At 44.3% G+C, this 25,365-nt stretch overlaps 1 protein-coding gene across 2 annotated transcripts in view; it reads right to left on the bottom strand.

The window, feature by feature from the left end:
* Positions 1-765: 765 nt before the first annotated feature.
* MKI67 (marker of proliferation Ki-67) overlaps positions 766-25,365 on the bottom strand; it is a 31,842-nt gene continuing 7,242 nt past the window's right edge. Inside the window, exons 5-15 of one of the 2 annotated variants that reach the window (XM_011930170.1) lie at positions 24,957-25,023; positions 22,214-22,259; positions 20,655-21,731; positions 19,146-19,321; positions 17,822-18,134; positions 17,613-17,731; positions 17,332-17,503; positions 14,441-14,596; positions 6,676-13,502; positions 5,352-5,795; positions 766-3,378 (exon numbers count right to left, since the gene is read on the bottom strand). In XM_011930170.1, coding sequence (XP_011785560.1) covers positions 3,313-3,378; positions 5,352-5,795; positions 6,676-13,502; positions 14,441-14,596; positions 17,332-17,503; positions 17,613-17,731; positions 17,822-18,134; positions 19,146-19,321; positions 20,655-21,731; positions 22,214-22,259; positions 24,957-25,023 — 9,463 coding nt within the window. In that variant the 3' untranslated portion in view covers positions 766-3,312. The remainder of the gene's footprint in view (positions 3,379-5,351; positions 5,796-6,675; positions 13,503-14,440; positions 14,597-17,331; positions 17,504-17,612; positions 17,732-17,821; positions 18,135-19,145; positions 19,322-20,654; positions 21,732-22,213; positions 22,260-24,956; positions 25,024-25,365) is intronic. The other variant, XM_011930171.1, reaches the window with a different exon arrangement.

The following is a 25,365-nucleotide window of genomic DNA, read 5'->3' as shown; positions in this document are numbered from 1 at the left end:
AATAAAAAATAAAAAAAAAGAACACTCTGACCTGTGAGAGAGGTGGATAGGCCTGCACCAGCTGTATTTCTGTAGTGACATACACAGGTGTACCATGCAGGGAGCCTGTCCAGTCACAGAGGCCTTGGACTGTACTGTCCACAGTTTTTGTTTGTTCTTCAGGTGACATTGAGAGCTCCCCTTGGGAGGCTGGGGTAAGGATGCTCCTTAGGAACCCCACTGGAGAGATGAGTCAAGCAGGTGTCCAAATCCAATGACCTGGCTCAGGGCTTCACATCACAGATGCTTGAGATGTGGCTGATGAGCAGGAAGCTGATTGGGACCCTTGCAGGGCAACACACAACAAACCAATCAAATCTCCTTCCTGAAATCACTGTGCACACTGCGGGAGGGGTTTCCTGCCAACACATCACGGGTATTATTTGCTCCCTCATGAAGAGCAATAGCAATGAAATCCACATTTCCAAATTGTGGAGTGCTGTGTGCCTGCATGGCAGTCCGTGCCAGGAATACCAGGATGGGGGTTTGGTGACTGTGCCCTGGAGATGCCTTGCGGGTCTAGGTAGTTCTCGAAATACAGCAGGCCATTCCTGCAGGACTAAAAGTGGCTGCAATGACTTATTGGCCAAGAGAGAAAATGATCATCCAGTAAAGTCGTAGAAATGAAAATGGAACGTAATGAACCAGTCTCTCTTACACTGGCCTGTCTGCCCCACCCACACTTAGTTTCTTTCCCCACTCTCCCTGTAATAAAAATACCATGGGTTTTAAGACCATTTCGTCCCAAACTTTGTTGGGCATCTCCTGTGGCTGGTCACTGGGATACAGTAACCAGCAAATACATAGTCGGCCCTCATGAATGAACAAAACTCACAACCCCAGGAGGGGAGCCAGAAACTCAATTAGTGGTTTGGTTTCCACAATGCTACGTGCTACAAAGAGGTACAGAACAATTCCAGGCAAACGACGAACCTGCCCCAGCCTGGAGGACAGGCATGGGGTGAGGTAGCCCACAGGCAGGAAGCCGCCCTTAAGCTGCCCTTAAGCTGAGCTCAGGACTGGACGCAATGATCTTGGTAGGGCCGGAGTGAAAGTTTCAGGCAGCGAAAACAGCAGGGAGTGTGTGCTGGTTGGGGATGCCTGCCAAAGGGAGGCAGGAGACAGTGGGTACAGTTGAGTAAGAAAGCCCAGGAGAGGCCGAGGGACCAGATCGCACAGGCCCTGGGAGGCGAAAAAGTAAAAACAGCTTCTATTTATTGGGAATGTCCTATCACACGGAAATTCACTCGGAAACTGAAGCTCAGAGAAGTTACCATGCCATGGTGGGAATGGGTATTTGTTCTCAAATGTAGTCAGCCCAGGGCAATGGGCAGTATTTGTCAGCTCCCTTCCTCCCCACCATACAAAGTGAAGGAGGGTTGTGTAGAAGTGGTGTTCATCTATTAAACACAGCGGTAGCCCTTGAATGAACGTTTCTAATCCGTCAACAGCCCTGTAAAATGAAAACCACTCTTAGCGTGCGCCTGAAATACTGTACTTACCAGGGTGAGAAAAGGTGCTGACACGCTTCAGCAAGATTACTGGTTAGAACTGAACTCTGAAGGATTTTTCTACTAAACAAAATATTCCACTCCACAGGCATATGGCTGGATACAATTTTTCTCTATGTGAGGTTCATAATTACTACTAAGTCTGAAGTGTTAGAACAACTTGATCATAGCAACATTCCTACTAAAGGTTTTGAAGTTGGCCTACCTAGAAGGAAGCATTTATGCCTCACACCTTCCAAAGTGCCTCTGCTAAGAGCCGCTCCATGAGCCGCTCTTCCTTGAATACACTCCCCCGTTCTGCCCTGGTGCAATCCACATACTCTTTGCAGCCCTGTGAAGCCCTTAGATGTCCCCTCCCTGCCCTTCTATTCCCTCCCTCAAGCAGAATGTCATTCTCCCTTATGATCATGGACGATGGTGTTATAACACTATCATGGCAGCCAATACAGCACAAGTCAGTACCACTGATTTCTGCATTCATTCAGCAAATATTCATGTCACGTGGCTCCCCGCCAGACACTAGGGAGACAAGTGAGGAGATGGGGGTGCACTGACCACACAGGGCACTTGCTGGGGGACAGCTACCCTGTCTGGTGTGCTATCCTCACCTGCACCTGGCAAAGTGGGTGAATGGGGAGTCCGGACAGGTGACCTGGGGGATGGTGGGCTATTCTGATTTGGGGAACACAGAGAGGACAGGGGACAAACTGGAAAGTAAATGGAGATGAACAACAGTTATGTCTACATGCCTGAAGCTGGAGAAAGATGTCTGAGCTTCAGAGATTTTGGAGGCAGCGGCTCACAAGGAAGTGATCCTGAAATCGTGGCTGAAGGGCTGAGTGCTCAGTCCCTCCAAGGACCATGATGCTTTTCAGAGTACTGGTGTCACTTCCTATACCGGGTGGTATCGGGCTGCCAGATAGAGTCAGAAAGAGAACAGGCAGGAGCAGAATCAGTAAACTACTGAAGCTTTCAATGACAGGGAAGCTGGAGAAGATGAGGAGCCAGGTTGAGGTCATGATGCACACAGCCCGGGACCCTGAGATTCCGCGGGTGAATGTCTCAGGTGAGAGCAGTCCTAGTTAGAAAAGTATTCCCGAGAGACAAAGGCAAGCCACGAGTCACTCCTTACAGAAAGTCACTCTTGGTCCCTAAAGATGTGCTCACAAGTCATTCTCCAAAGCACTTTATTTTCAGAAAGGAAAGGACACTAAAAATAGGACTGGCCTGTGCAGATGTCCAATCGCCTTAACGTGGGGACCAAATGCCTCCGGGCCTAGCCATTGGAGACAGATCTTAAAAGCTCCATTCATCGGTGGACTCACCCTCTCATTCATGTTTACCAAGTGCCAGCTCAGTGCTGCGACAGCCGAGCATAGATGTTCCTGCCATCATGCCCTGGAAGACACAGGCAAACATTTAAACAATGACACAGTGTGGCAAGGGTCACAGTTAAGGCTGCTGTAGGGTGGCTGTGGGTGATGATAGACCTCAAGGCTTCATTCCGCAAAGCTGAGAGCAAAGCATGGTCCAAACTCCTTCCCAAAGCCCCCAGTGCTCAACTGTTCTCAGTCCAGGAGCCCAGCAGTGCTCCCAGTGGAGTTTACGAGGCCAATTCAGACCCAGCAAATCCAAAGTTTTCTTCCCTTAAGCAGATTGACAGTCTTACTTACAGAATTCACTTGTAATTTATGACAAAAACTGTACTAGAACTTATCACAAAACTAACTTTATTATATTTTTCCCAGTTCGATTTTTTTTGTTAAACATCTTCACTGTCCCGGTGACTTCTGGTTCTTATTTTCTTGACGCACACAATGTCCTCAGCCTGTGTGGGAAGAAATAAAAAAGAACTCTTAAGTAATTTAAACACCCATTTTTGTAATCGACCTCTGCAATACCTCAAAGGCTTACTAGGTATTATGCTGGTCCTTAGTTGTAGAAAATGAATGCTGAGGCTGGAAATAAGTTTTAAAATATATTCCATTAACGTTGTTTTTCTCGACTTTAACTGCTTTTATTATGCAGTTTTTTTACACTTAAATAATGTGATCTTGTCATACAAAAGTTCCTAATGCATTTCAAGCTAATACATAACAAAACAAAATTTCTTCATCAATGCACACATTTTCACAAACTAAAAAATGTCACTCAGAAACAGTGAATCCAACCAGGACTAAGTCTTTTGGGTCTTCTAAACCAAGCAGCTCCCATAGACAGAACTATCCCCAGTTTGCATGCAGGGGACCTGCCTTGGCCTTCACTCGTACAGGAGTTCTCACCCCTTGGCTAAGGGGAGGGAGCATGGTGAAAAGCATGGCTATAAGCTTCTTACTGGAAAAAATCTGTTATATATGCATTTTCTAGGACTACCGACACCCACCGAAGAACTCGGCAATAGAGGAGTATGTATGTGTTGGGCGTCTCCTGGGTGCTTGTGTGTGAGAAGAGGCTGGAACGCCCCTGGCAGAACACACCGGGCCTGGCTCAGCCTTGGGCCTGGTTGCTCTGTGTTCAGGAATCATCCTAGTTAAAAGATTTGCTTTCACCCTTCTTTTGTTTCATTCTGATGAAGCAGCACCTTCCAGACTGTGAATTTGGTGAGCGCCTAGAGCCTGTGTTTTATTGTAAGACTGGACGGGTGGATGTGCTCACCCACATCAGCTGTTGCATCCCTGGTGTCCCTGTGGTCTCTAGGACCTTGTCTGGCACTGTCAGATGTCTTCTGCTTCCAGCCTGCCCCAGAAGTAGTCTCTGACTTAGGACACCTGTGTGGGCATCAGTGTCCTTGTTGAGCCTCCCCTCTTCCCTCTCTGGAACAGTCTATGGGCATCTCCCCACTAGGACTTCCTGCCCACCATCCAGACACACAAGCCCTCCGCCTCCACTGGCTGCCTGGCTATGCAGCAGGTATTGGGGAATCTTTCCTCTTCTTGGCAGTTGAAGCTTCCTAATTTGTGCTGAAGGTCTGTCTGGACAGCTGTACTTGCCAGAATTCTGTATCTGAAGAGGTTATTGCTATATCAGTTTCGTTTGCTGAACTCAGAATATGGTAGTTTTAGGTCCAAATTTTGTGTGTGCTAAGAATTAAATTTATACCACTCACAAACAGGGAGCAATTCAACCTATTTTTATTTTAGCTAAACCAAGTATTCCCCAGAAGAACACTAATGGAATCTAATCATTCTTATCGATTTGTCCACGCTTGTAATTATGTGTGGCTAAACTTGATGTGTTTTCAGTATCACTTAAAGTTCATTAGCTTAGATAGTCTCTGACTGGAGGAGGGTTGGAGGGCAGAAGCACTCCCCACTGATCAGGAATTCTCACACAGTCAGCGTGTGTCTCAGGGCCACCCCAACCTCTGTTCCTTCTACCTTTCCAAAGAATTCCTTGGACATTTTTCTGTTTCAATAGCATTTTTTTTTTTTTTGGGAAAAGAACTTTTTTGTTTCAATAGGTGTTTTTGAACTACAGAAAGGCTGAAGACATCTACCTGCAATTGTATCATGAGGTACATCATAAGCAGTCAATTAGCCACTAGACAAATTCCTTTTCTTTCTGAAGAAAGTCTTCATAATGTGAATTTGCTATTTGAAGTGGAATCCCCAAAGCAGACACAACAAAATATAACTAAAATGACAAAATGTATGTCTTAGGATAATGCTCCTTCCATGAATGTAACTGGGAGCTGGCAGAGTGCTGTTGAAAATAATGCTTTTTGTTTGCCTTTGCAACCTTGGGCAAAACATACATCAAAACACTATCTGTTTTAAAAACGGAAAACAGTAAATGGCTTACCTTCTTTGGATTTTCTGCACACCTCTTGACACTCCGCGTTACTCTCTGTGCAGATTCGCTCTCCAAAGTGCTTGCTGCAGACTGGCTTTTCGTCTTTCTTGATCTCAAACACATGGAGTCTGAATTTCCTGCTTCTCCTTTCCCTTCCTGATTCTGCATGAGAACCCCCGCGCTCTTCTGCCCTCCGCTCTCCTCTGCCACCTTAGGCTGGGAGCTCTTATTCTGTCTCACAGACCTCAAGCACCTTTTGTTTTCACTGACTTTGCCTCTAGGTACGGGTTTCCGGGCTCCATCATCTGGATTCTGAACGCCCATCTCTGGGGAGGCCTTCATGGGCTTCATTTCGTTTCTGTTTATTTCTATTCTTTCTGCTAACACCAGGACCTCAGTTATTTGCTGTTCTACATCACTCTTATTTTGGCGTCTGGAGCGCAGGGATATTCCCTAAAGAAATGAGAAGACATCCACAGAATTCCAATAATTAGTAAAACAAACTTCAAAATTCAACAGGGAGAACAATCAACAGCAGTAAACTAAAAGGAGAAATCACTTGAAAATTACACACTGATGAATTTTCTAAGAAACCTGTCATTTAAGATAGTCAAGGTAATGCCTTGGTACTTTGTTCCTATGGAGAAATGACTGTCTCTGCTGACAAATTATAAATAAGGCATTCAGGAAAAATTTCAGTAACAATGCCTAATAAGACATACATCAAATCTAATTTTTACAGTTTATAGAAAGAAGCTCCATTATTCATTCATTTATAGAGAGTAAATGAATTCCTATTCCTTTAACCATCACTGCTAAGGCAGAATAGGAAATTACCATTTCTGGAGTTTCCCCAAACTTCTCTGGATGCAGCAGGAACCTCTCTAACAGTCCGGACAGTTTCCCCCTTCTCAAGAATACACACTCCCTATCGATATTGTTCTGATAGTTAAAATAGTGACATAGATATTATTTTTAACCCAGTCCTGGTCTTGGTGACAGTATCTGGAACACAGAACTGAACAACCCACCTACCCTCTGATCAATTTTTCAAACATTTGAAGATGAACATTACTCATTTGGCTCTTGAGAAACTCTTCTAAGTTTGCATTAATCATTTTATCATTTTTGACTAGTTCTTTTCCCAAATTAGTCTGTTCCCTCTATAGGTCCCAAGAAGATTCTTTACCATGGCCTGCAGTTATTCACTGTGTTAAATGAAACCCGTTTGGGAAATGATCACCACTTACAACGTCAGGTTACATGCAAACTGTAACACAGAAACTGACAACTATCCAAGATGATATTGGGTGATGCTGTAATACTCCCTCACCTTATATTCAGGGACCGAGTCTTGTAATTTGTGTTCCTCTTTGTTGGTTTTCATGTTGTTGCTGTTCAGCTCTTCCACAGGTTCAATTCTTTTTGCAGAAGTCCTCAAACTTCTCTTCATGACGACCATGGGTTCCGGTGATTTGCCTCTCGCCCTGGATGCAACCCTCTGCTTCTTGCTGGCCGGCAGCTCCTCCGCGATTTCCTCCAGCGCAGGCATGCAGCGCAGCCTCTTGGTTCCTGTGGCGCTTCGGTCTTTGCCACCTCCCCTCTCGAAGGGCAGTGGGGGCAGGGAAGTGTTGCTTTTGCTTTGTGATTTTACAGGGTCTGTGGTACTTACCAGGTCTCCCACGGGTTCTACTTTAGGGGCCCGAAGAACTCTTCTGGATGTTTTTAGAGGTTTTCCACTGTCAGGTGTTTTCTTTGGAGCACTTGTAAAGCTATCAGCAGCACCGTTTGCCAGTTCCTCAGTGTGGCCTGGTGTTTGAGAGAGCTCTTGGAAGCTGGCCAGATCTTTTAGGGGTTGGGCCTTTTCCTTAGGTGCTCTTGGCCGTCTCCTGCTGCCAATTACATCTTCTGCGTCCAGCTTCCGCTTTACAGGTTGCTTAAATGCTTTCAAGCCTTTGTCCTCACCTACCCGCTCTTTGTCGGTGTGCGCGGTCTGCCCTGATGTTTGTGTGAGACTGCCGACTGCTAACAGCTCCTCCTTCACTGCTACTTTCTGGGCACGTGTCCTGGGCAGTCTCTTTGAACTTGTTGCAGTGTCTACTAGTTCTGGTGATGATTTGCAGGGTATTTTAGTGGTTTTGTCATCAGTCATTGATTCTTCAGTGTGACCTGGTGCTGGGTCTTTGAAGTCAGCCAGGTCTTCTAGGGCTTGGGCATTTCCCCTGGGTGCTCTTGGCCATCTCCTGCTGCCAGTTACACTTGCTGCTGGAGCCAGTGTCTGTTTTGCAGATTCCTTCAACGCTTTGATGCCTTTATCTTCACCTACTGGTTCTTTGTCTGCATCCGTGGTTTCCCCTGATGTTTGTGTGAACTTGACTGCTGAAGGCTCTTCTTTTACTTGTACCTTCTGCACACGTGTCCTGAGATGCCTCTTTGTGCTTGCTGTGGTGTCTACTACTTCTACTGGGGGAGATTTGCAGGGTATGTTAGCGGCTTTGCCAGCAGTCAGTGGTTCCTGAGTGTGACCTGATGTTTCAGAGAGCTCTTTGAAGCCGGCCAGGTCTTCTAGGAGTTGGGCCTTTTCCTTAGGTGCTCTTGGCCTTCTCCTGCTGGGTTCCTCTTCTACTGGGTTCGGTTTCTTCTTTGCACGTTGCTTAAATACTTTGATGCCTTCATCACCACTTGCTAAGTCTTTGTGTGTGTGTGTGCTTTGCCCTGATGTTTGTGTGAGCCTCTCAAGTGCTGAGAGCTCCTCTTTCACTTCTTTCCTGAGACGTGTCTTGGGGTATCTCTTTGTGCTCGTGGCAGTGTCTGCTGGTTCTGCTGGGGGAGATTTGCAGGGAATTGTTGTGTTTTCGTCAACAGTCATTGACTCTTCAGTGTGACCTGGTGCTGGGAAGAGCTCTTTGAAGTCAGTCAGGTCTTCTAGAGCATAGGCTTTTTCCTTACGAGTTCTCAGCTGCCTCTTGCTACCAGTTACATTTGCTGCTGGGTCCAAGATCTGCTTTGGAGACTCCTTAAATGCTTTGACGCTCTTACTATCTCCTGTTGGCTGTGTGTGTGTTTGCGTAGTCTTCCCTGACGTCCGTGTGAGCCTGTTGACTGCTAGGGGCTCTTCTTTCATGTCCACTTTCACCAGGGATATCTTGAGCCTTTGCTTGGAGCTTCTTGAGGTTTTGAATGACTCTGGCTGTGGAGATTTGCATGATACTTCTGTCATTTTGTCATCAGTCATTGATTCCTCAGTGTGACCTGGTGTTTGGAAGAGCTCCTTGAGGCCAGCCAGGTCCTCTAGAGCCTCGGCCTTTTCCTTAGGAGTTTGTGGCCGTCTCTTGCTGCCAGGTAAATTTCCTGGCAGGTCCAGATTCTGCACTCGAATTTCCATAAATGTGTTATTTTTCTCATCACTTACTGCTGGTTTGGGTGTGTCCATGGCTTTGCCTGCTGATGGTGTTAGTTTCCTGAGTGCTAAAAATTCTTCCTCTACGTCTGCTTTCCTGAGACTTCTCTTGGGCTGTTGCTTTGTGCTTGCTGGGGTGTCCGCTGGGTCTGGTTGTGGAGATTTGCAGGGCATTTTGGTAGTTTCCTCATCAGTTGTGGGCATGTCAGTGCCTGATGTCTGGAAGAGCTCTTTGAAGCCAGTCAGATCTTCCAGAGGCTGGGCCTTTTCCTTAGGAGTTTGTGGCCGTCTCTTGCTGCGAGGTAAATTTCCTGGCAGGTCCAATTTCTGCACTGGAGCTCCCAGAAATGCTTTCATGTCTTTCTCATCGCCTCCTGATGGTTTGGGCATGTGCATGGCTTTCCCTGCTGACGGTGTTAGATTCCTGAGTGCTAAGAATTCTTCCTCTACGTCTGCTTTCCTGAGACTTCTCTTGGACTGTGGCTTGAAGATTGTTGGGGTGTCCACTGGGTCTGGTTGCGGAGATCTGCAGGCTATTTTGGCAGTTTTCTCTTGAGTCGTGGGCTTGTCAGTGCATATCGGTGTCTGGAAGAGCTCTTTCAAGCCAGCCAGGTCTTCTAGGGGTTGGGCTTTTCTCTTAGGAGTTCTCGGCTGCCTCTTGCTACCAGTTACACTTGCTGCTGGGTCTAGTCTCTGTTTTGCAGTTTCCTTAAATGCTTTGATGCTTTTATCCTCACCTTCTGGTACTTTGTCTGTGTGTGTGGTCTGTGTGAGCTTCTTCAGAGCTGAGAGCTCTTTCTCTACATCCCTTTTCCCCAAAGGCGTTTTGGGCTGCCTTCGTGTGCTTGTTGGGGTGTCCATTGATTCTGGTGGTGGAGATTTGCAGGCTATTTTGTCATCAGTCGTTGATTCCTCAGTGTGACCTGGTGTCTGGAAGAGCTCTTTGAAGCCGGCCAGGTCTTCTAGTGATTGGGCCTTTTCCTTAGGTGTTCTTGGCCACCTCTTCATCTCAGTTCCATAGTTTGCTGGGTCCAGCATCTGCGTTGCAGATTCCTTAAACATTTTGACGCTCTTTCCATCTCCTGCTGTCTCTCTGTGTGTCTGTGTGGTCTTCCCTGACGTCTGTGTGAGTTTGCCGACTGGAAGGACCTCTTCTTTCACGCCTACTTTTCCCAAGGATGTCTTGAGTCGTCGCTTGGAGCTTGTTGGGGTTTTGACTGGGTCTGGTTGTGGAGATTTGCGGTATACTTCTGTGATTTTGTCGTCAGTCATTGATTCCTCCTCCGTGTGACTTGGTGTCTGGAAGAGCTCTTTGAAGCCAGCCAGGTCTTCTAGAGCCTTGGCCTTTTCTTTAGTAGTTTGTGGCCGTCTCTTGCTGCCAGGTAAATTTCCTGGCAGGTCCAGTTTCTGCACTGGAGTCCCCACAAATGTGTTGATGACTTTCTCTTCACCTACTGCTGGCTTAGACGTGTGCATGGCTTTGCCTGCTGATGGCGTTAGTTCCCTGAAGGCTAAAAATTCTTTCTCTACGTCTGCTTTCTTGAGACTTCTCTTGGGCCGTTGTTTTGTGCTTGTTGGGGTGTCCACTGGGTCCGGTTGTGGAGATTTGCAGAGTATTTTGGTAGTTTTCTCATCAGTCGTGGGGTTATCAGTGCATGGTGTCTGGAAAAGCTCTCTGAAGCCAGTCAGGTCTTCTAGAGCCTGGGCCTTTTCCTTAGGAGTTTGTAGCCGTCTCTTGCAGTCAGGTAAATTTTCTGGTGGGTCCAGTTTCTGCACTGGAGTTCCCATAAATGTGTTGATGTCTTTCTCTTCACCTCCTGCTGGTTTGGGTGTGTGCATGGCTCTGTCTGTTGATGGTGTTTGTTTCCTAAATGCTAAAAATTCTTCAACATCTGCTTTCCTGAGACTTCTCTTGGGCTGTGGCTTGGAGCTTATTGGGGTGTCCATCGGGTCTGGTTGTGAAGATCTGTAGGGTATTTTGGTAGTTTTTTCGTTAGTCATTGATTCCTTAGTGTGACCAGGTGTCTGGAAGAGCTCTTTGAAGCCGGCCAGGTCTTCAGGGACTTCAGACTTTCCCTTAGGAGTTCTCGGCTGCCTCTTGCTGCCAGTTAGACTTGCTGCTGAATCTAAGATCTGCTTTGGAGACTCCATAAATGCTTTGATGCTCTTACCATCTCCTGTTGGCACTGTGTGTGTGTGTGTAGTCTCCCCTGACGTCTGTGTGAGCTCGCCAACTGCTCGGAGCTCTTCTTTCATGCCCACTTTCCCCAGGGATGTCTTCAGCCGTCCCTTGGAGCTTGCTGGGGTTTTGTCTGGGTCTGGTTGTGAAGATTTGCAGGCTACTTTGGCAGTTTTATCATTAGTCATTGATTCCTCAGTGTGACCTGGTGTCTGGAAGAGCTCTTTAAAGCCAGAGAGGTCCCCTAGAGCCTGGGCCTTTTCCTTGGGAGTTTGTAGCCGTCTCTTGCTGCCAGTTAAGTTCTCTGGGAGGTCCAGCTTCTGCACTGCAGTTCCCACAAATGTGTTGATGTTTTTCTCATCACTTACTGCTGGTTTGGGTGTGTGCATGGCTTTGCCTACTGATGGCGTTTGTTTCTTGAGTACTAAGAATTCTTCCTCTACGTCTGCTTTCCTGAGACTTCTCTTGGACTGTGGCTTGGAGCTTGTTGGGGTGTCCACTGGGTCTGGTTGCGGAGATCTGCAGGCTATTTTGGTAGTTTTCTCATGAGTCGTGGGCTTGTCAGTACATATTGGTGTCTGGAAGAGCTCTTTCAAGCCGGCCAGGTCTTCTAGGGGTTGGACTTTTCCCTTAGGAGTTCTCAGCTGCCTCTTGCTACCAGTTACACTTGCTGCTGGGTCCAGTCTCTGTTTTGCAGTTTCCTTAAACGCTTTGATGCTTTTATCCTCACCTCCTGGTACTTTGTCTGTGTGTGTGGTCTGTGTGAGCTTCTTCAGAGCTGAGAGCTCTTTCTGTACATCTCTTTTCCCCAAAGGTGTCTTGGGCTGCCTTCGTGTGCTTGTTGGGGTGTCTGCTAATTCTGGTGGAGAAGATTTGCAGGGCATTTTAGTAGTTTTGCCGGCAGCCACTGCTTCCTCAGTATGACCAGGTGTCTGGAAGAGCTCTTTAAAGCCAGCCAGGTCTTCTAGAGCCTGGACCTTTTCCTTAGGAGTTTGTGGCCATCTCTTATTGCCAGTTAAGTTCTCTGTCAGGTCCAGTTTCTGCACTGGAGTTCCCACAAATGTGTTGATGTCTTTCTCTTCACCTACTGCTGGTTTAGGTATGTGCATGGCTTTGCCGGCTGCCGGTGTCAGTTTCCTGAATGCTAAGAATTCTCCCTCTACATCTGCTTTCCTGAGACTTCTCTTGGGCCGTTGCTTGGTGCTTGTTGGGGTGTCCAGTGGGTCTGGCTGTGGAGATTTGCAGGATATTTTAGTGGTTTTGCCGGCAGCCACTAATTCCTCAGTAAGAACAGGAGTCTGGAATAGTTCTTTAAAGCCAGCCAGGTCTTCTAGAGCCTGGGCCTTTCCCTTGGGAGTTTGCAGCTGTCTCTTGCTGCCAGGTAAAGTTCCTGGCAGGTCCAGTTTCTGCACTGGAGTTCCCATAAAAGCTTTAATATCTTTCTCATCACCTCCTTTTGGTTTGGGTGTGTGCATGGTTTTCCCTGCTGATGGTGTTAGTTTCCTGAGTGCTAAGAATTCTTTCTCTACATCTGCTTTCCTGAGACTTCTCTTAGGCCGTTGCCTTGTGCTTGTTGGAGTGTCCACTGATTCTGCTGGTGGAGATTTGCAGGCTATTTTGGTAGTTTTCTCTTCAGTCACTGGTTCCTCAGTGGGACCTGGTGTCTGGAAGAGCTCTTTGAAGCCGGCCAGGTCTTCTAGTGATCGTACCTCTTCCTTAGGCATTCTTGGCCACTTCTTCATTCCACTTACACAGGCTGCTGGGTCCAGGATCTGCTTTGGAGACTCCTTAAACATTCTGATGTTCTTGCCATCTTCTGCTAGCTCTCTGTGTGTGTGCGTGGTTTCCCCTGACGTCCGTGTGAGCTTGCCGACTGCTAAGAGCTCTTCTTTCACACCCACTTTCCCCAGGGAAGCCTTCAGCCGTTGTTTTATGTGTGTTGGGGTGTTTATTGGTTCTGGTTGTAATGACTGGCAGGGCATTTTAGTGATTTTGCCCTTCTCACTCTTTGGTGCCTTGGCATGATCTTGGGTTTGGAGGAGATCCTGGCCACATGCCATGTCTTTCGTGTGTTCTGTATCAGGCAAGCTCTTGAGGTCTGTCAGATCAGACGTTGGTTCACATTTTGGACCCCAAGTTCTTCTTGATCTCTTCACTGCTTTCATCTTTTCCTCATTTCCTTTTAATTCAATATTTTCCTTATATGTCTCAAAAGGTCTTTCTATTTCCTTCATCTCTCCTTCTCTCCTTTGTTGTAGTAGTGTTGCCTTCTGACATCTTTTTAGGATGCGCTCAACAATGTCTGTATTTGTTTCTTCGCTCTTACTTTCTATAGGTAGCTTCTGTATATTTCTGAACTCCATAGACCTTCTTAACTTGTTTACGATGGATACTGTTTTTGAAGGCTCTGTCTCAGTATCTGAAGTTTTTGTCTCCACGGAAGTTATTTTGTAGGTGTTCCTGGGAGTTTTTGCTATGTTTCCATTTTCTCTAATAGACTGCCGTCTTAAGGGAGGGCTTGCAGAGCATTTATCAGATAGCTGTTTTGCTGAATTCTGTGCACTGAAGAATGCATTTCCTCCTGAAATAAAAACATATACAATAAATACATTCTATTAGTATCTCATGTCAATCGAGTATTATAGCCTCATAAAATATAGTAAAAAACTAAATATTCAGCTTCGTATTCACTTAACAACAAGGCTACTTATGTGTCTATAAATCTGTTTTATAAGAGCCATGCACAATTAAGAATAATATTATTTGGTGCTACAGTGGGGGGTCATCATTAAGCAAGCTGGATGCTGAAATGATTATAGAAGGTAAAAATATTGCTTAAGAAGGATCCTCCAAAGGTTGCCATGCCCTGTGTCATTGACGTAAATATAGGCATTTTTTCCTTCAAACATTAGAAGCAAACAGCTGTTTCTTCCCTTAAATCACCAATAAAATAACATGGATTATCCTTGTGTGGTTAGGGTCCATATTACACAGGAAATATTTACCTACCACAAACATCTTCAGGGTAGCAAGCTGTTCCCTCTATGACAGGAACACAGTGACCAGTGCCAAATGAGAGATTAGATGGATTCTCATCTCCCATCTCACACTCATCCCGGGCCTGCTCCCGCCTAGAAGGTTAGCAGGAATAATTGTACACTATACAAACTGTTATCTTTCTGTTTTGTAATTGGCAATAATTTTGAATTTGAGTAATTTATATGTAAATATGGTGAGACACCATTGTACTTTTTTGCTATGTCTCCCTGGTTACTTATAATAAAGAAGCCAAAGGTGTCTTTCACATTAACGGAGTCTGTCTTTCTATGTAAGTCAATGAATGCCAATGTTAGTTCAACTGCTGATTGAAATCTCCCTTTCAATTAGAACAGAGACGGAAATGGTATTTTCTGCCAGGAACATTTCTTTTAGAGAAGCAATATCATACTGCTTCTAAAAAAATAATACTGTATGTTCCTATCCCAAAACATCACAGTGGTAGGAAACAAGGAAACCGACCAAAACTCTCTGAGGTAGGCAGCAGAGGTTCTTCTCCTGAATTAGTTGCTTGAACTTGTTTTCCAAGCAAATTCTCTGAATTTGAAATGGCGACGTGACATGTGCTTGTCAACTGTGGTTGCTCCTTCACTGGGGTCTTGAACATTTCAGCTATTCCTGTTACATGAAGATATATGAGAAGTGACTGACATATTGCTAACATGCAAACAACCATCCCAGTCCTCACATGTAACATGCAAATGGTGGGAAATAACAGCAGATTCCTCCCTTGAATTCCTGGTACATAGGCCTCATAAAAAGGGTTGTTCCATCAATAATGTACTCATTTTGTAACAAAGAAAGCAAAGAGAAGATATGTTATGCTCTTTGCTTTGCTTTTCTTGGAAAGGAAACAAATGAAGTTAGTTGACCTCTGTGGTCCTTCTAACTAGACCCCACACCTGAGCTCTGGAGCACGGAAGCTGGTGATAGGCTCCTGAGACCCACATGCCTCCCTGCTGGGATCTAGAGGCCAAATGCCTTCATGTTTCTCAAAGTCTTGGGTGCTCAGTTCTAGGTTTTAAATACAAATAACATGTGCCCACATTTTAGAAAATGACAAAGAGCTGCCCATTTTTAGTACTGTCAAGTAATAATATATATTTTTAAAAAATTTTATATCATCATTCCGTTTGGAATGATAGGAGGCCTCAGCCTCCCAAAGTGCTGGGATTATAGACGTGAGCCACCGTGCTGGCCATCCCCACTTTAAATTACACAAGTCAGGCCACAATTTACTGAGAGTGGGAACTGAGTGGAAACATTTCTTCAACAATCGTTTACAGGAATCTTCTCATAGGGCTTTAAGAAAGTTAAGCCACCTAGGAAGTAAATCCTGAAGAAGCAAAATATTGCTCAATAACAACTGGTCCACACCTGGGATAAACTATTAGTGTAGCTGCAGGTAACATTTTAACACCAAAAAAAGTAGTACTGATATAATCTCAGGAAAAAAATAATAACAAGGCAATTTATATAGAAGTTGCAACTTTCTGCAAAACTCTTATCATCTCATGTCCTCCTTAGTTGTATCATTCTGGCCTCACTGGATGCAAGTGCTATTTCAACCTGGCAGTCATGCGCAAAATATTCAGGGGAAGCCTGTTCTGAAAACTCCCTTCCAAACCAGTCCATTCACAAAAATCTCCCCTTCTATATAAAATGCCTAGGATTTAGTCTTTAGCAGATGCTAATGTTTTGTAATGAAATTCACTCATACTAACAGGTGAGAACTGCTTGACTCTAGGAAACCATCTTAAAAGAAAGAATGGGCCAGGCGTGATGGCTCACGCCTGTAATCCCAGCACTTTGGGAGGCTGAGGTGAGCAGATAACGAGGTCAGGAGATAGAGACCAGCCTGGCCAACATGGTGAAACCCCATCTCTACTAAAAATACAAAAGTTAGCTGGGTGTGGTGGCACACACCTGTAGTCCCAGCTACTTGGGAGGCTGAGGCAGGAGAATTGCTTGAACCTGAGAGGTGGAGGCTGCAGTGAGCTGAGATCACGCCACTGCACTCCAGCCTGGTGACTGAGAGACTCTGTCTCAAAAAAAAAAAAAAGAAAAAGAAAAACAAAGAATGCTGGGATGCTGGGAACAATCCACTGTCCCACACACTGAGTATTTAGCATTTTGTTTTTCCTAGAAAGTTTTTTTGAGGGTTTGTTTTTAACATTTTGTAACACACATATTAGAACATTCATACATGTTCATAATTTACAAGCATACTCATATATACATATCTATATTTTTTGTTTTGGTCTTGTATTTTTGTCTTCTTGGTTTTTTAAAAAAGATTAATGAACTGATCCGAATGTGACTCATCGGTACGTTGCATCCATTACGGAGGAGTACAACTCTTACAACTCAATCTGCCAGAAAACAAAAATAAGGTTCCCCCAGTTCTCACCACCCTTCCAAATAGTACACGGTAGAAACTACTGGACAAATTATACAACACAAAACCTACAATCACTCTTCTGCCACCATCCCTATCTGCTACATCATCCCCACTTTATTTTATTTTTTAATTTTTTGAGATGGAGTTTCCCTCTTGTTGCCCAGGCTGGCATACAATGTCGCAATCTCAGCTCACCACAACCTCTGTCTCCCGGGTTCAAGTGATTCTCCTGCCTCAGCCTCCCGAGTAGCTGGGACTACAGACGTGCACTACCACACCCAGCTAATTTTGTATTTTTAGTAGAGACGGGGTTTCACCATGTTGGCCAGGATGGTCTCAAACTCCTGACCTCAGGTGATCCGCCCACCTCGGCCTCCCAAAGTGCTGGAATTAAACGCGTGAGCCACCGTGCTGGCCATTCCCACTTTAAATTACACAAGTCAAGCCACAATTTACCCAGAGTGGGAATCGAGTGGAAACATTTCTTCAACAATCAATTGTTTATGGGAATCTTCTCATAGGGCTTTCTTTCAAGAAAGTTAAGCTACCTAGAAAGTAAATCCTGAAGAAGCAAAATATTGCTCAAAAACAACTGGTCCACACCTGGGATAAACTATTAGTGTAGCTACAGGTATAACAAGTTAACTCTCTTCACTGTAAAGCACCTTCCAGCTTTCTATGTATACGCTGCTCTCCAGGGTAAAGATATGCATTTGACATTTGCACACCTATTTCACGCAGGACACGTGATCCCAAAAATTAGTAGAGACTTGTCCTTGCAAGCCAAACCAGCTTTGTCTTCCCTGAACACTAAGACCCCAGAAAGGTGACTCAGTCGTTTTTTATAATCCCTTTCACAGCAGATAAACACAGTTAGCAAAACAAACATTAACACAGTAAAAAAAAAACAGTAGAGTCAAAAGACTTATAAGATCTAAGGCTATGTTTTTACCTGAAAGATCTTCCTTAAAGTCCATTTTTTGGTTGGAAACGAAGTTGTTGAGCATTCTGTAGGGTCGAGCAGGCACATGTACTTTTTCAGTATGAGCCTTCCCTATTATTATGGTACAAGGAGAGTTTGCATGGCCTGTACTAAATTGACTGTGAACTTCGCCCACAGGCTTCTGTGGAAAACAGGAAGGAGGTAAACAGGACATTAAAGCATGAATCCACACTGAATGCAAGCTTCCATGACACCCGGATGTGTAAAGCAGCATTCAGTGAGGCCCCTACCTTCGGAGTAGCAGGTCTTCTTTGCCTTTTGTTCATTGACCTCTGAGGACCATGTTTTATGAGTTTAGTTTGTGTTTGTTTTGCACCAAGTTTTACTACATCTGCCCATGATTTTGCAACTGTCAAAGGAAAAAGATGATGAAACTTTTCAAAAACTAGCATTCATGAAACAATTCACCTTAATATGTGTGTTCTAATGCAAGACTAACCAATCAGATTGGCTTCCGAAGCACCACTTCTTCTTTTGGAACATATCATCTGTAAAATATCATGTTGACTTCGGCTGATAGATGCTCTCTTTGAAGGCGGGTTGCCGCTCTTTCTCCCTCCTCTCTTAGGAACCTCTGTCTGAGATTTGCTGCCGGAAGCAGGGGTTGCTTTGCAGGACCCACGGCGTTGATCACTGGCAACTGGAGTTTTCCTAGGACTAGGAGCTGGAGGGCTTCTAACCAAGCTTTGTGCCTTCACTTCCACATGGATTTCTGAAGTTGACTCTTGTTTTCCTGATGGTTGAGGTCGTTCCTGACAAGACAAAATTGTTGACAAGAAGCCTTAACAAGGATGTAACATCTCTGGAATGACTGATGAAAACCTATTCAATTAAGAATTTCAGCTGTTTAAATCTTGAAGCATCAAATGCTTAAGCCACTGTCTTTCAAGACTATGGTAGAGGTGAGACGTCTCAGTCATTGTAGGAAAAACAGGAAACAGAAGCAAGCAAAGTCTGAAGTGAGGTCATTTCAGGTAGAAAGGTGGAATGAACGTCCTGATCAGTGAAAGACAAGCTGGATCTGATCTTAGTCCCAGTAAATACCAGCCGTGGGCACCCAGGCCCCAGCAGCCCACATGGAAGGAGGGCCGCTTGCCCCTGGGAGCCAGTGTAGAATGGAAAGGGAGCCAGGCATCACTTTCCACTCCTGTTGGGAAGAGAAGAAAAGAAAGACCGCCCAGGCCCCATTATGAAGGTTACGAGCTATAGGGCCATGAGTTCCCAGGGGTGTAAAACCCAGGAAGGACAACACAGCAAAGGAAGAGGTAAGCAAATATTCTCAAAGCTGATGGTGTAAAAGCTAGATGTGCCATTGATGATTTTCCTTTACACCAGGTAAATGCCTTAACTATAGCCTTGTAACTCTAAAAGAAAGTAAAACAATCCTTGTGGGTCAATGTGGTAATGTATCCAGAATCTTTGTAATTGGTTGTTCTGATGGTGCCTGCAGGTGATTACGCAGTGCTGTAAGCGTGAGTGTCTGGGAACTTCTGCACGAAAAGGACAACATCAAGGACTCCCCAACTCGGTCGCATCAGCACCATGGTCAGGGACCCAGGGGCTCCTTTGCTGGCACCCGTATCAATGAGCTTTCATTTCGTCTTTTTAAAAACTTGTTTCTTCAAATAACTAAATAAGTAAATAAATAAATAGATAAATAAAGGTCTTCATCGTAATTCCACTTGTGTCAGTATTTGGAAAGGAGTATGTACCCGGTGTGTGAGCCACTGGATGTGAATGGGAATGCTAATTGTTCAACTCACCTTGATGATTTTCTTCAGGACAGGTGGAGTGTGCGTTACCAGAGACTTTCTTTTGGTTGGGGTTTCTCCCCTTTTGACAGGCGTATTAGGAGGCAAGTTTTCATCAAACAATTCAGGTCTTAGGTGCCCACCAAAGGACACACGCCTTCTTTTCAAAGGTATTCCCTCACTCTCATCTAAAGTAATGAGTACAAACGTGGAAAGAGCAATGAAAAAAACACACTGAGACTAGTGATTTACTTCACATTAGTATTAAACACGAACCAAGTGAAAAGTCATCGAAACACCACCTACAGCACGCCTCCATTCTTGCAGTCCTGGCGAAGCTAAGCTACTAAGAGTTCCTAAAGGATTGCGGGAGTGGCCACTAAGACGTCAAGTTCCCACTGGACAGTAGAGAGGCTTTCCTTAAAACGCTGAAACTTGATGCGCGGACATAGAAAGGAGGAGTCTGCAGCAGTAGCTTTCACCTTGGAGTAGGGGGACGACAGCCGGAGAGAACTCTCTAAAGACATGCACTTGGACCTCACCCTGACCCACCCAGTGACCGGAATGCATGAGCTGTAAAAACTCCTCCAGGTGGTTCTGAGCTCAGTCCCAGCCACACATTTTCCTGAGCCACCAGTTAATGTAAATCCCTTGCCTAAGTGATGCTTCCCCACTAGGAGGCTTGGTGGAACACTGAGACTGATGTTACATGCCTTATTTTATCGATAGCTTCATGCCCCACCGCTATGGGCCACCTGCAGAAACAGAGCCTGGAGTACGAATACTGCGTCTATGGCCCAGACAACTTTTCTTCTAATAGCCAATCCCTAGGAGTGTAGGAAGCTCCCAAGGAGCTAGCATATCTGCTGTGAAGGTCCTATCTCTGCCACTGCCTGGGTGGCCTTGGGTTGTCCGTTTCCTCATTTGTGACACAGATCTAAAAAGACAACCTAGCCATGGGCACTGCTACTGCACCAAGGATCAAGTGTTCATGTCTGCCAAGCACGTGGATATCTGCCGGGCATATAGACTCACGGGTACAGTCCAGTGTTTACAGCAAATTGTTTGTAGGACACTCTGAAACCAGAGTATCAACACCTGAGAACTACCAGTATGTTCAATGATTTCCAGTGATTTATTCCACACGACCAAACTCATATGATACAGTTGATTGTAGTTCAGAACTCCATGTGAAAAGCAATTATGATTATTCTCTTTTCTATTTTGTGATAGATGGAGGAGAATCAAGTATTTTTGGGGCCACCCTATCTCCTTTAATAACCCCTGCTTCATGCTTCCCTGACAACCTCCATCTCCTCTGTCATTCCTTGTTATAATTACCTAGGCCTTCAGTATTCATCTATCAGCAAAAACAGTGTGCGTATCTGTCTTCTCCCTGTGCCTTACGCGCTTACATTCTCTTCCACAAAGCTAATCACTACTGAATGAAGGAAGATCTCACTGCTACATAGAAGTTGTTCATCTTTTAGAAAAAACAAATTTACAATTAAATAAACTTACTAATGGCATCACCAAAGTTGCTGATATCAACTGAACTAAGACCAGGTAACCCAGAGCACATCTGTCCAGCGGTAGTGTCCAATTTCTCAGGCTTGTTGAGGGAATCCTTTTGGATCTTCCTTTCAACTTGAGTGAGCCACAGAGTTAAAAACGGCTCATTGTGAATTTCAGTTTCTGTAGGCAGAACTTCCACATCTGTAGGAATACTTCCTCTGGTTTTGGAAGAGAGATTTTCTGGCTTAGCGGCAGAGTCAGCTGTGTCTTCAACTTTAGCTGGTGTTTGATTTCTAGTTGAAAGCTTCCTGGGAGTAAGAGTTTTATCACCAGCCTTGAAGCCTTCACTTTTACCCAGATGCACAGATTCTCTTCTCCCAGCAGTATATAGGTCTTTGTTCTTATGTTTTTGTGGAGAATTTTGTTGCTGTGAATATTGTACAGGGGTCTTCATTTCAGCTGGTTCATAGAGAGGAAAGCTGGTGCCCACAGCCTTGCTGGGAGTCTGAACAGACTCCATGTCTCTTCTCTTCCCCTTGTTCTGGTCAAGCTCTCGTTCAGGTGAAGCAGGCTCTGCCATAGCGTGGCCGCTTCCACCAGATTTCAGTCTTGACTTACATGAGACCAACAGTTGGGTCTCCCCCTGTAAACCATCAGCACTTTCTTTTTCTGTTGTGTAATCAGTTTGTAATCCAGATTTTCTACACTGTAGAAAATTTTCTTTTTGTGATTTTACATCCAACTCTTTCTTCATTGACTCATAAAGCTTCCTAAAGGGAGATTCATTTTTTTTGCTACTGTCAAGACATTGTGTAGTGGGAACAGACTTCAATTCGCCATAATGGCTCACTAATTTTACCCTGGAAATTTCTTTAAAATCCTCGGAAATGGGATCAGCTGCATTTCTGACATTATATCCAGCATGTTCTGAGGAACGAACATTAGGTGTTCCCTGAGCAACACTGTCTTTTGAGTCATCTGCGGTACTGTCTTCTTTGACATTCTTGTTATGTACCTGAGGACTTCCTGAAACTTTTCCTTCAATGATTTTTGAATAGGCCTTGGAATCTTGAGCTTTCTCATCTTGGCAATGAATTATGAAATAAGAAACAGAAGTTCAACATTTTCTCAATGATTAACATTTGTGGAATTCAATATTTTAATTGTTTCAGGTTGTCTTAAAGTTAGCTTTTACTTGGCCTACAAATTATTTAATACCTAAAACTTGCAAGTCTTATACTAGAATTATGATTCAAATAAATAAATCACATTAGCTCCAATAACCAGTATGAAATATCACATGCTATCTAACTATTGAGAACTGAGTTGACAGCTGAACAGGCAATTTTCTCATATCTAGAGTCTCTCTTAAGCACAGCACACCATCAGCCGCTAAGGGAAAACAGTTAGGCATCTGTCTGTTGTTGACATGTTAAATGACACCTCCTCCACTTCTGACAGGCTAGACATTTAGCACTTGCATTCTTGCTGCCCCTTCTTTGCCAATATGCTTCACAAAGACCTGATCTTCCAGGATTCTGGAACAAAACCCAACCACTACTCACCAGGGTCAGGAGAGAAGCTAGATCTTGAGACACGACGTGCTGGCTCCTATAAGTTGGGAAAATAAGAACAGTTATTTGCAGGCCTTTCTAAATACTGACAGGCACAACAGTGAAAATATTGATTGTTTTCTGGCTGGGCGCGATGACTCATGCCTGTAATCCCACCACTTTGGGAGGCCAGGGGGGGCAGATCACTTGAGGTCAGGAGTTTGAGAACAGCCTGGCCAATATGGTGAAACCTCATCTTTACTAAAAATACAAAAAATTAGCTGGATTGGTGACAGGTGCCTGTAGTCCCAACTACTCAAGTGGCCGAGGCAGAAGTGCTGGAACCCAGGAGGCGGAGATTGCAGTGAGCAGAGATTGCACCACTGCACTCTAGCCTGGGCAACAGGGCGAGATTCTGTCTCAAAAAAAAAAATAAATAACAATAAAAACAATAAAAAATTGTTTTCTTTACCAAACCACTCCTATGACTTTTAAAGACTGAGAAATGAGCTCAAGTCAATTGGGAGCCAGTGGTCGGGATAACAGTACTTCTTAGCTGACTTGCAAAAAATAGTGAGTGATTAATAGGAAACAAACCCGAGGCTTAAAACTACTAAAATCAAACCTCGGTGCGTTTTTATAACTTCCTTTAAAGTTATTTCCCAACATCCTATTGCGGAAGAACCAAAGTCAATATTAAACATCACCTACACTGAAGATCTGTAACCCCCCATGAGCTCAGAACTACTGACTGCTTCGTCAGTTTTCTCAGAAATGGACCATAGGACCTGTGGATGAACTGAGGCTCCACGTGGCATGTGGGCCCTCTTGGCTGGTGGATACTTAGGGTGGATCTGAGAGCCTGGATTCACCCTAAGTAAATTCATGGCATAGGCACACATGATACACTCACAGATTCTGCAACCTCACAGCCTGGGAGCAGGTGCAGGGCCCCCATTTGGCTCCCCAGAGACAGCGCCCTAACTTTCCTTCATATGGAATTGTTTCTGGAAGGGTGGAAGAACTAAAGAATAACACATACATAAAACTTTTATAAAAGTCTGATGTCCCAAAGGAAGAAAAGCTTATCATCTGGATTATTAAGAAAATATCTAAAAAATATTACCAAAGGCAAGGAATCTAACTTCCTTAGCTAATCAATTTCAAGTTTCCTGATACATAACACCTTGCTTCTAAAACTATCTATGTGAGGGATGGTTTTTTATTTCCAATCTGAAGTGGAACAAGAATCTTATGACTAAATGATATAAATGAACTATTAATAAAATTACAAATATGTAAAGTATATAATCTCACTTTTGTTGAATGATTATATTCAATAGCCAAAAAATTGCTGTCAAATTGCTGTCATATTTCCTACATACTCCATTTCAGTACTTCCTGTACCACAGACCACTAACAGAACAAACAGTTCCTAGATTGTTGAGGGGCACATATCTAACCCACAGTTCAACTGGCTTTTTGGTTTATTCACTCCCATAGACTAGCAAGTTGCCTGGCGGCTGCAGCGTGAGAAGCCTCAGAAACTGACTTCCAGCACAGGAACTGATGACCACCAGGCTCAACATTAAGGCTGTTCCTCTAGGGAAGAAGCAGTACTTTAAATGGCAGAAATGGGCTGGGCATGGTGGCTCAAGACTGTAATCCCAACACTTTGGGAGGCCCAGGTGGGCGGATCACGAGGTCAGGAGTTCGAGACCAACCTGGTAAATATGGTGAAACCCCGTCTCTACTAAAAATACAAAAATTAGCCAGGCATGGTGGGGTGTACCTGTAGTCCCAGCTACTCGGGAGGCTAAGGCAGGAGAATCGCTTGAACCCGGGAAGCAGAGGTTGCAAGATCACACCACTGCGCTCCAGCCCAGGTGACAGAGTGAGACTCCATCTCAAAAAAAAAAAAAAAGGCAGAAATGTTGAAATTCAAGAGTACCTATTACTAATTTCAGGCACCTAAGATAACTCTCCTAAGCCAAGATATTCCAAGGAGCTCATCTGAAACTAGCTTTAGGAGCACTCTAAAATGTAGAAAAAAATATGAACTCTCAGGGCTTATCAACTAAGCCTAAATCCCACTAAATTTCCAAGCACATAGTGACAATTGTTTTAATAAGCTGTAAAACTAAAATACCTCTTCCACACTAATATACTCAAGCTATCTAAATTTCCAAGCATGTGCTGACAATTATGTTTTCATAAGCTGTACAATTTGAATACCTGTTCCACACTGATATACTCAAACTATAGGATTCTTTCACATGACAAAGCACAGGATCCCTCTTCTTGTTTCATGGGTCGTCTATCAAAATAGAGAAGCATCTTTGGCACTTACGATTTTCATGTGATTATTTCAGACACATAAAGATGGAATAGTACAATGACTGGGAGACAAAATGAGCCACCAGATAAAGCAATTCCCAAATGTTACCTCTATGTGTTGGAGTTATCCTAATCATGGGCTTGCAAAAAACTCACAACATACTCTAGTAGACTTATTGGCCAAAAGTGTAAAACCAACTTAGTACCCTGATTTTGAACAACAAAGAGGAAATATTGTTTTAGATTACTTCAATATGTCTAAGTTCAACTTATTTTAATACTTTAGTTACATTTTCCTACTATAACCAGTAACCACCCTCTTTGTAACTGATTTCAAGTAAGAAATCATCAAAGCATACATAAATGATTTCATATCATCAAAAAGAATCAGAGCCCAAACTTGGATATTTCCCATCACCTGTTCACGGATTTTTCTTGGCAATTCAGTTGACTTCCTTCCATTCTGAAAACTTTCATTTTCATACCTGCAGTGCATAGAACGACAGACACAGATCCTGATTAAAAATTTATACCCTGGGGAGGAAGTCTCCATATCCACTTAATGTCCAAGGATCAAGGAACAAACAGGATCAAGGAACAAACTTTGGGTTTAGTTCAAGACATCACCTTACATAAAGAAATAAATTTAGAATTAGAAAAGTGCTCTTACACTAAAAACTAGGATTAGTTGCATCAAGTTTGTTTTGAAACACCACTGTCGCCGGGCGCGGTGGCTCAAGCCTGTAATCGCAGCACTTTGGGAGGCCGAGACGGACGGATCACGAGGTCAGGAGATCGAGACCATCCTGGCGAACACGGTGAAACCC

Source organism: Colobus angolensis, unplaced genomic scaffold (assembly GCF_000951035.1).
Source record: "Colobus angolensis palliatus isolate OR3802 unplaced genomic scaffold, Cang.pa_1.0 Scaffold85, whole genome shotgun sequence".
Lineage (NCBI taxonomy): Eukaryota > Metazoa > Chordata > Mammalia > Primates > Cercopithecidae > Colobus > Colobus angolensis.
The sequence above is the reverse complement of the archived record's forward strand: the minus strand, read 5'-3'. Positions and strand labels throughout refer to the sequence as shown.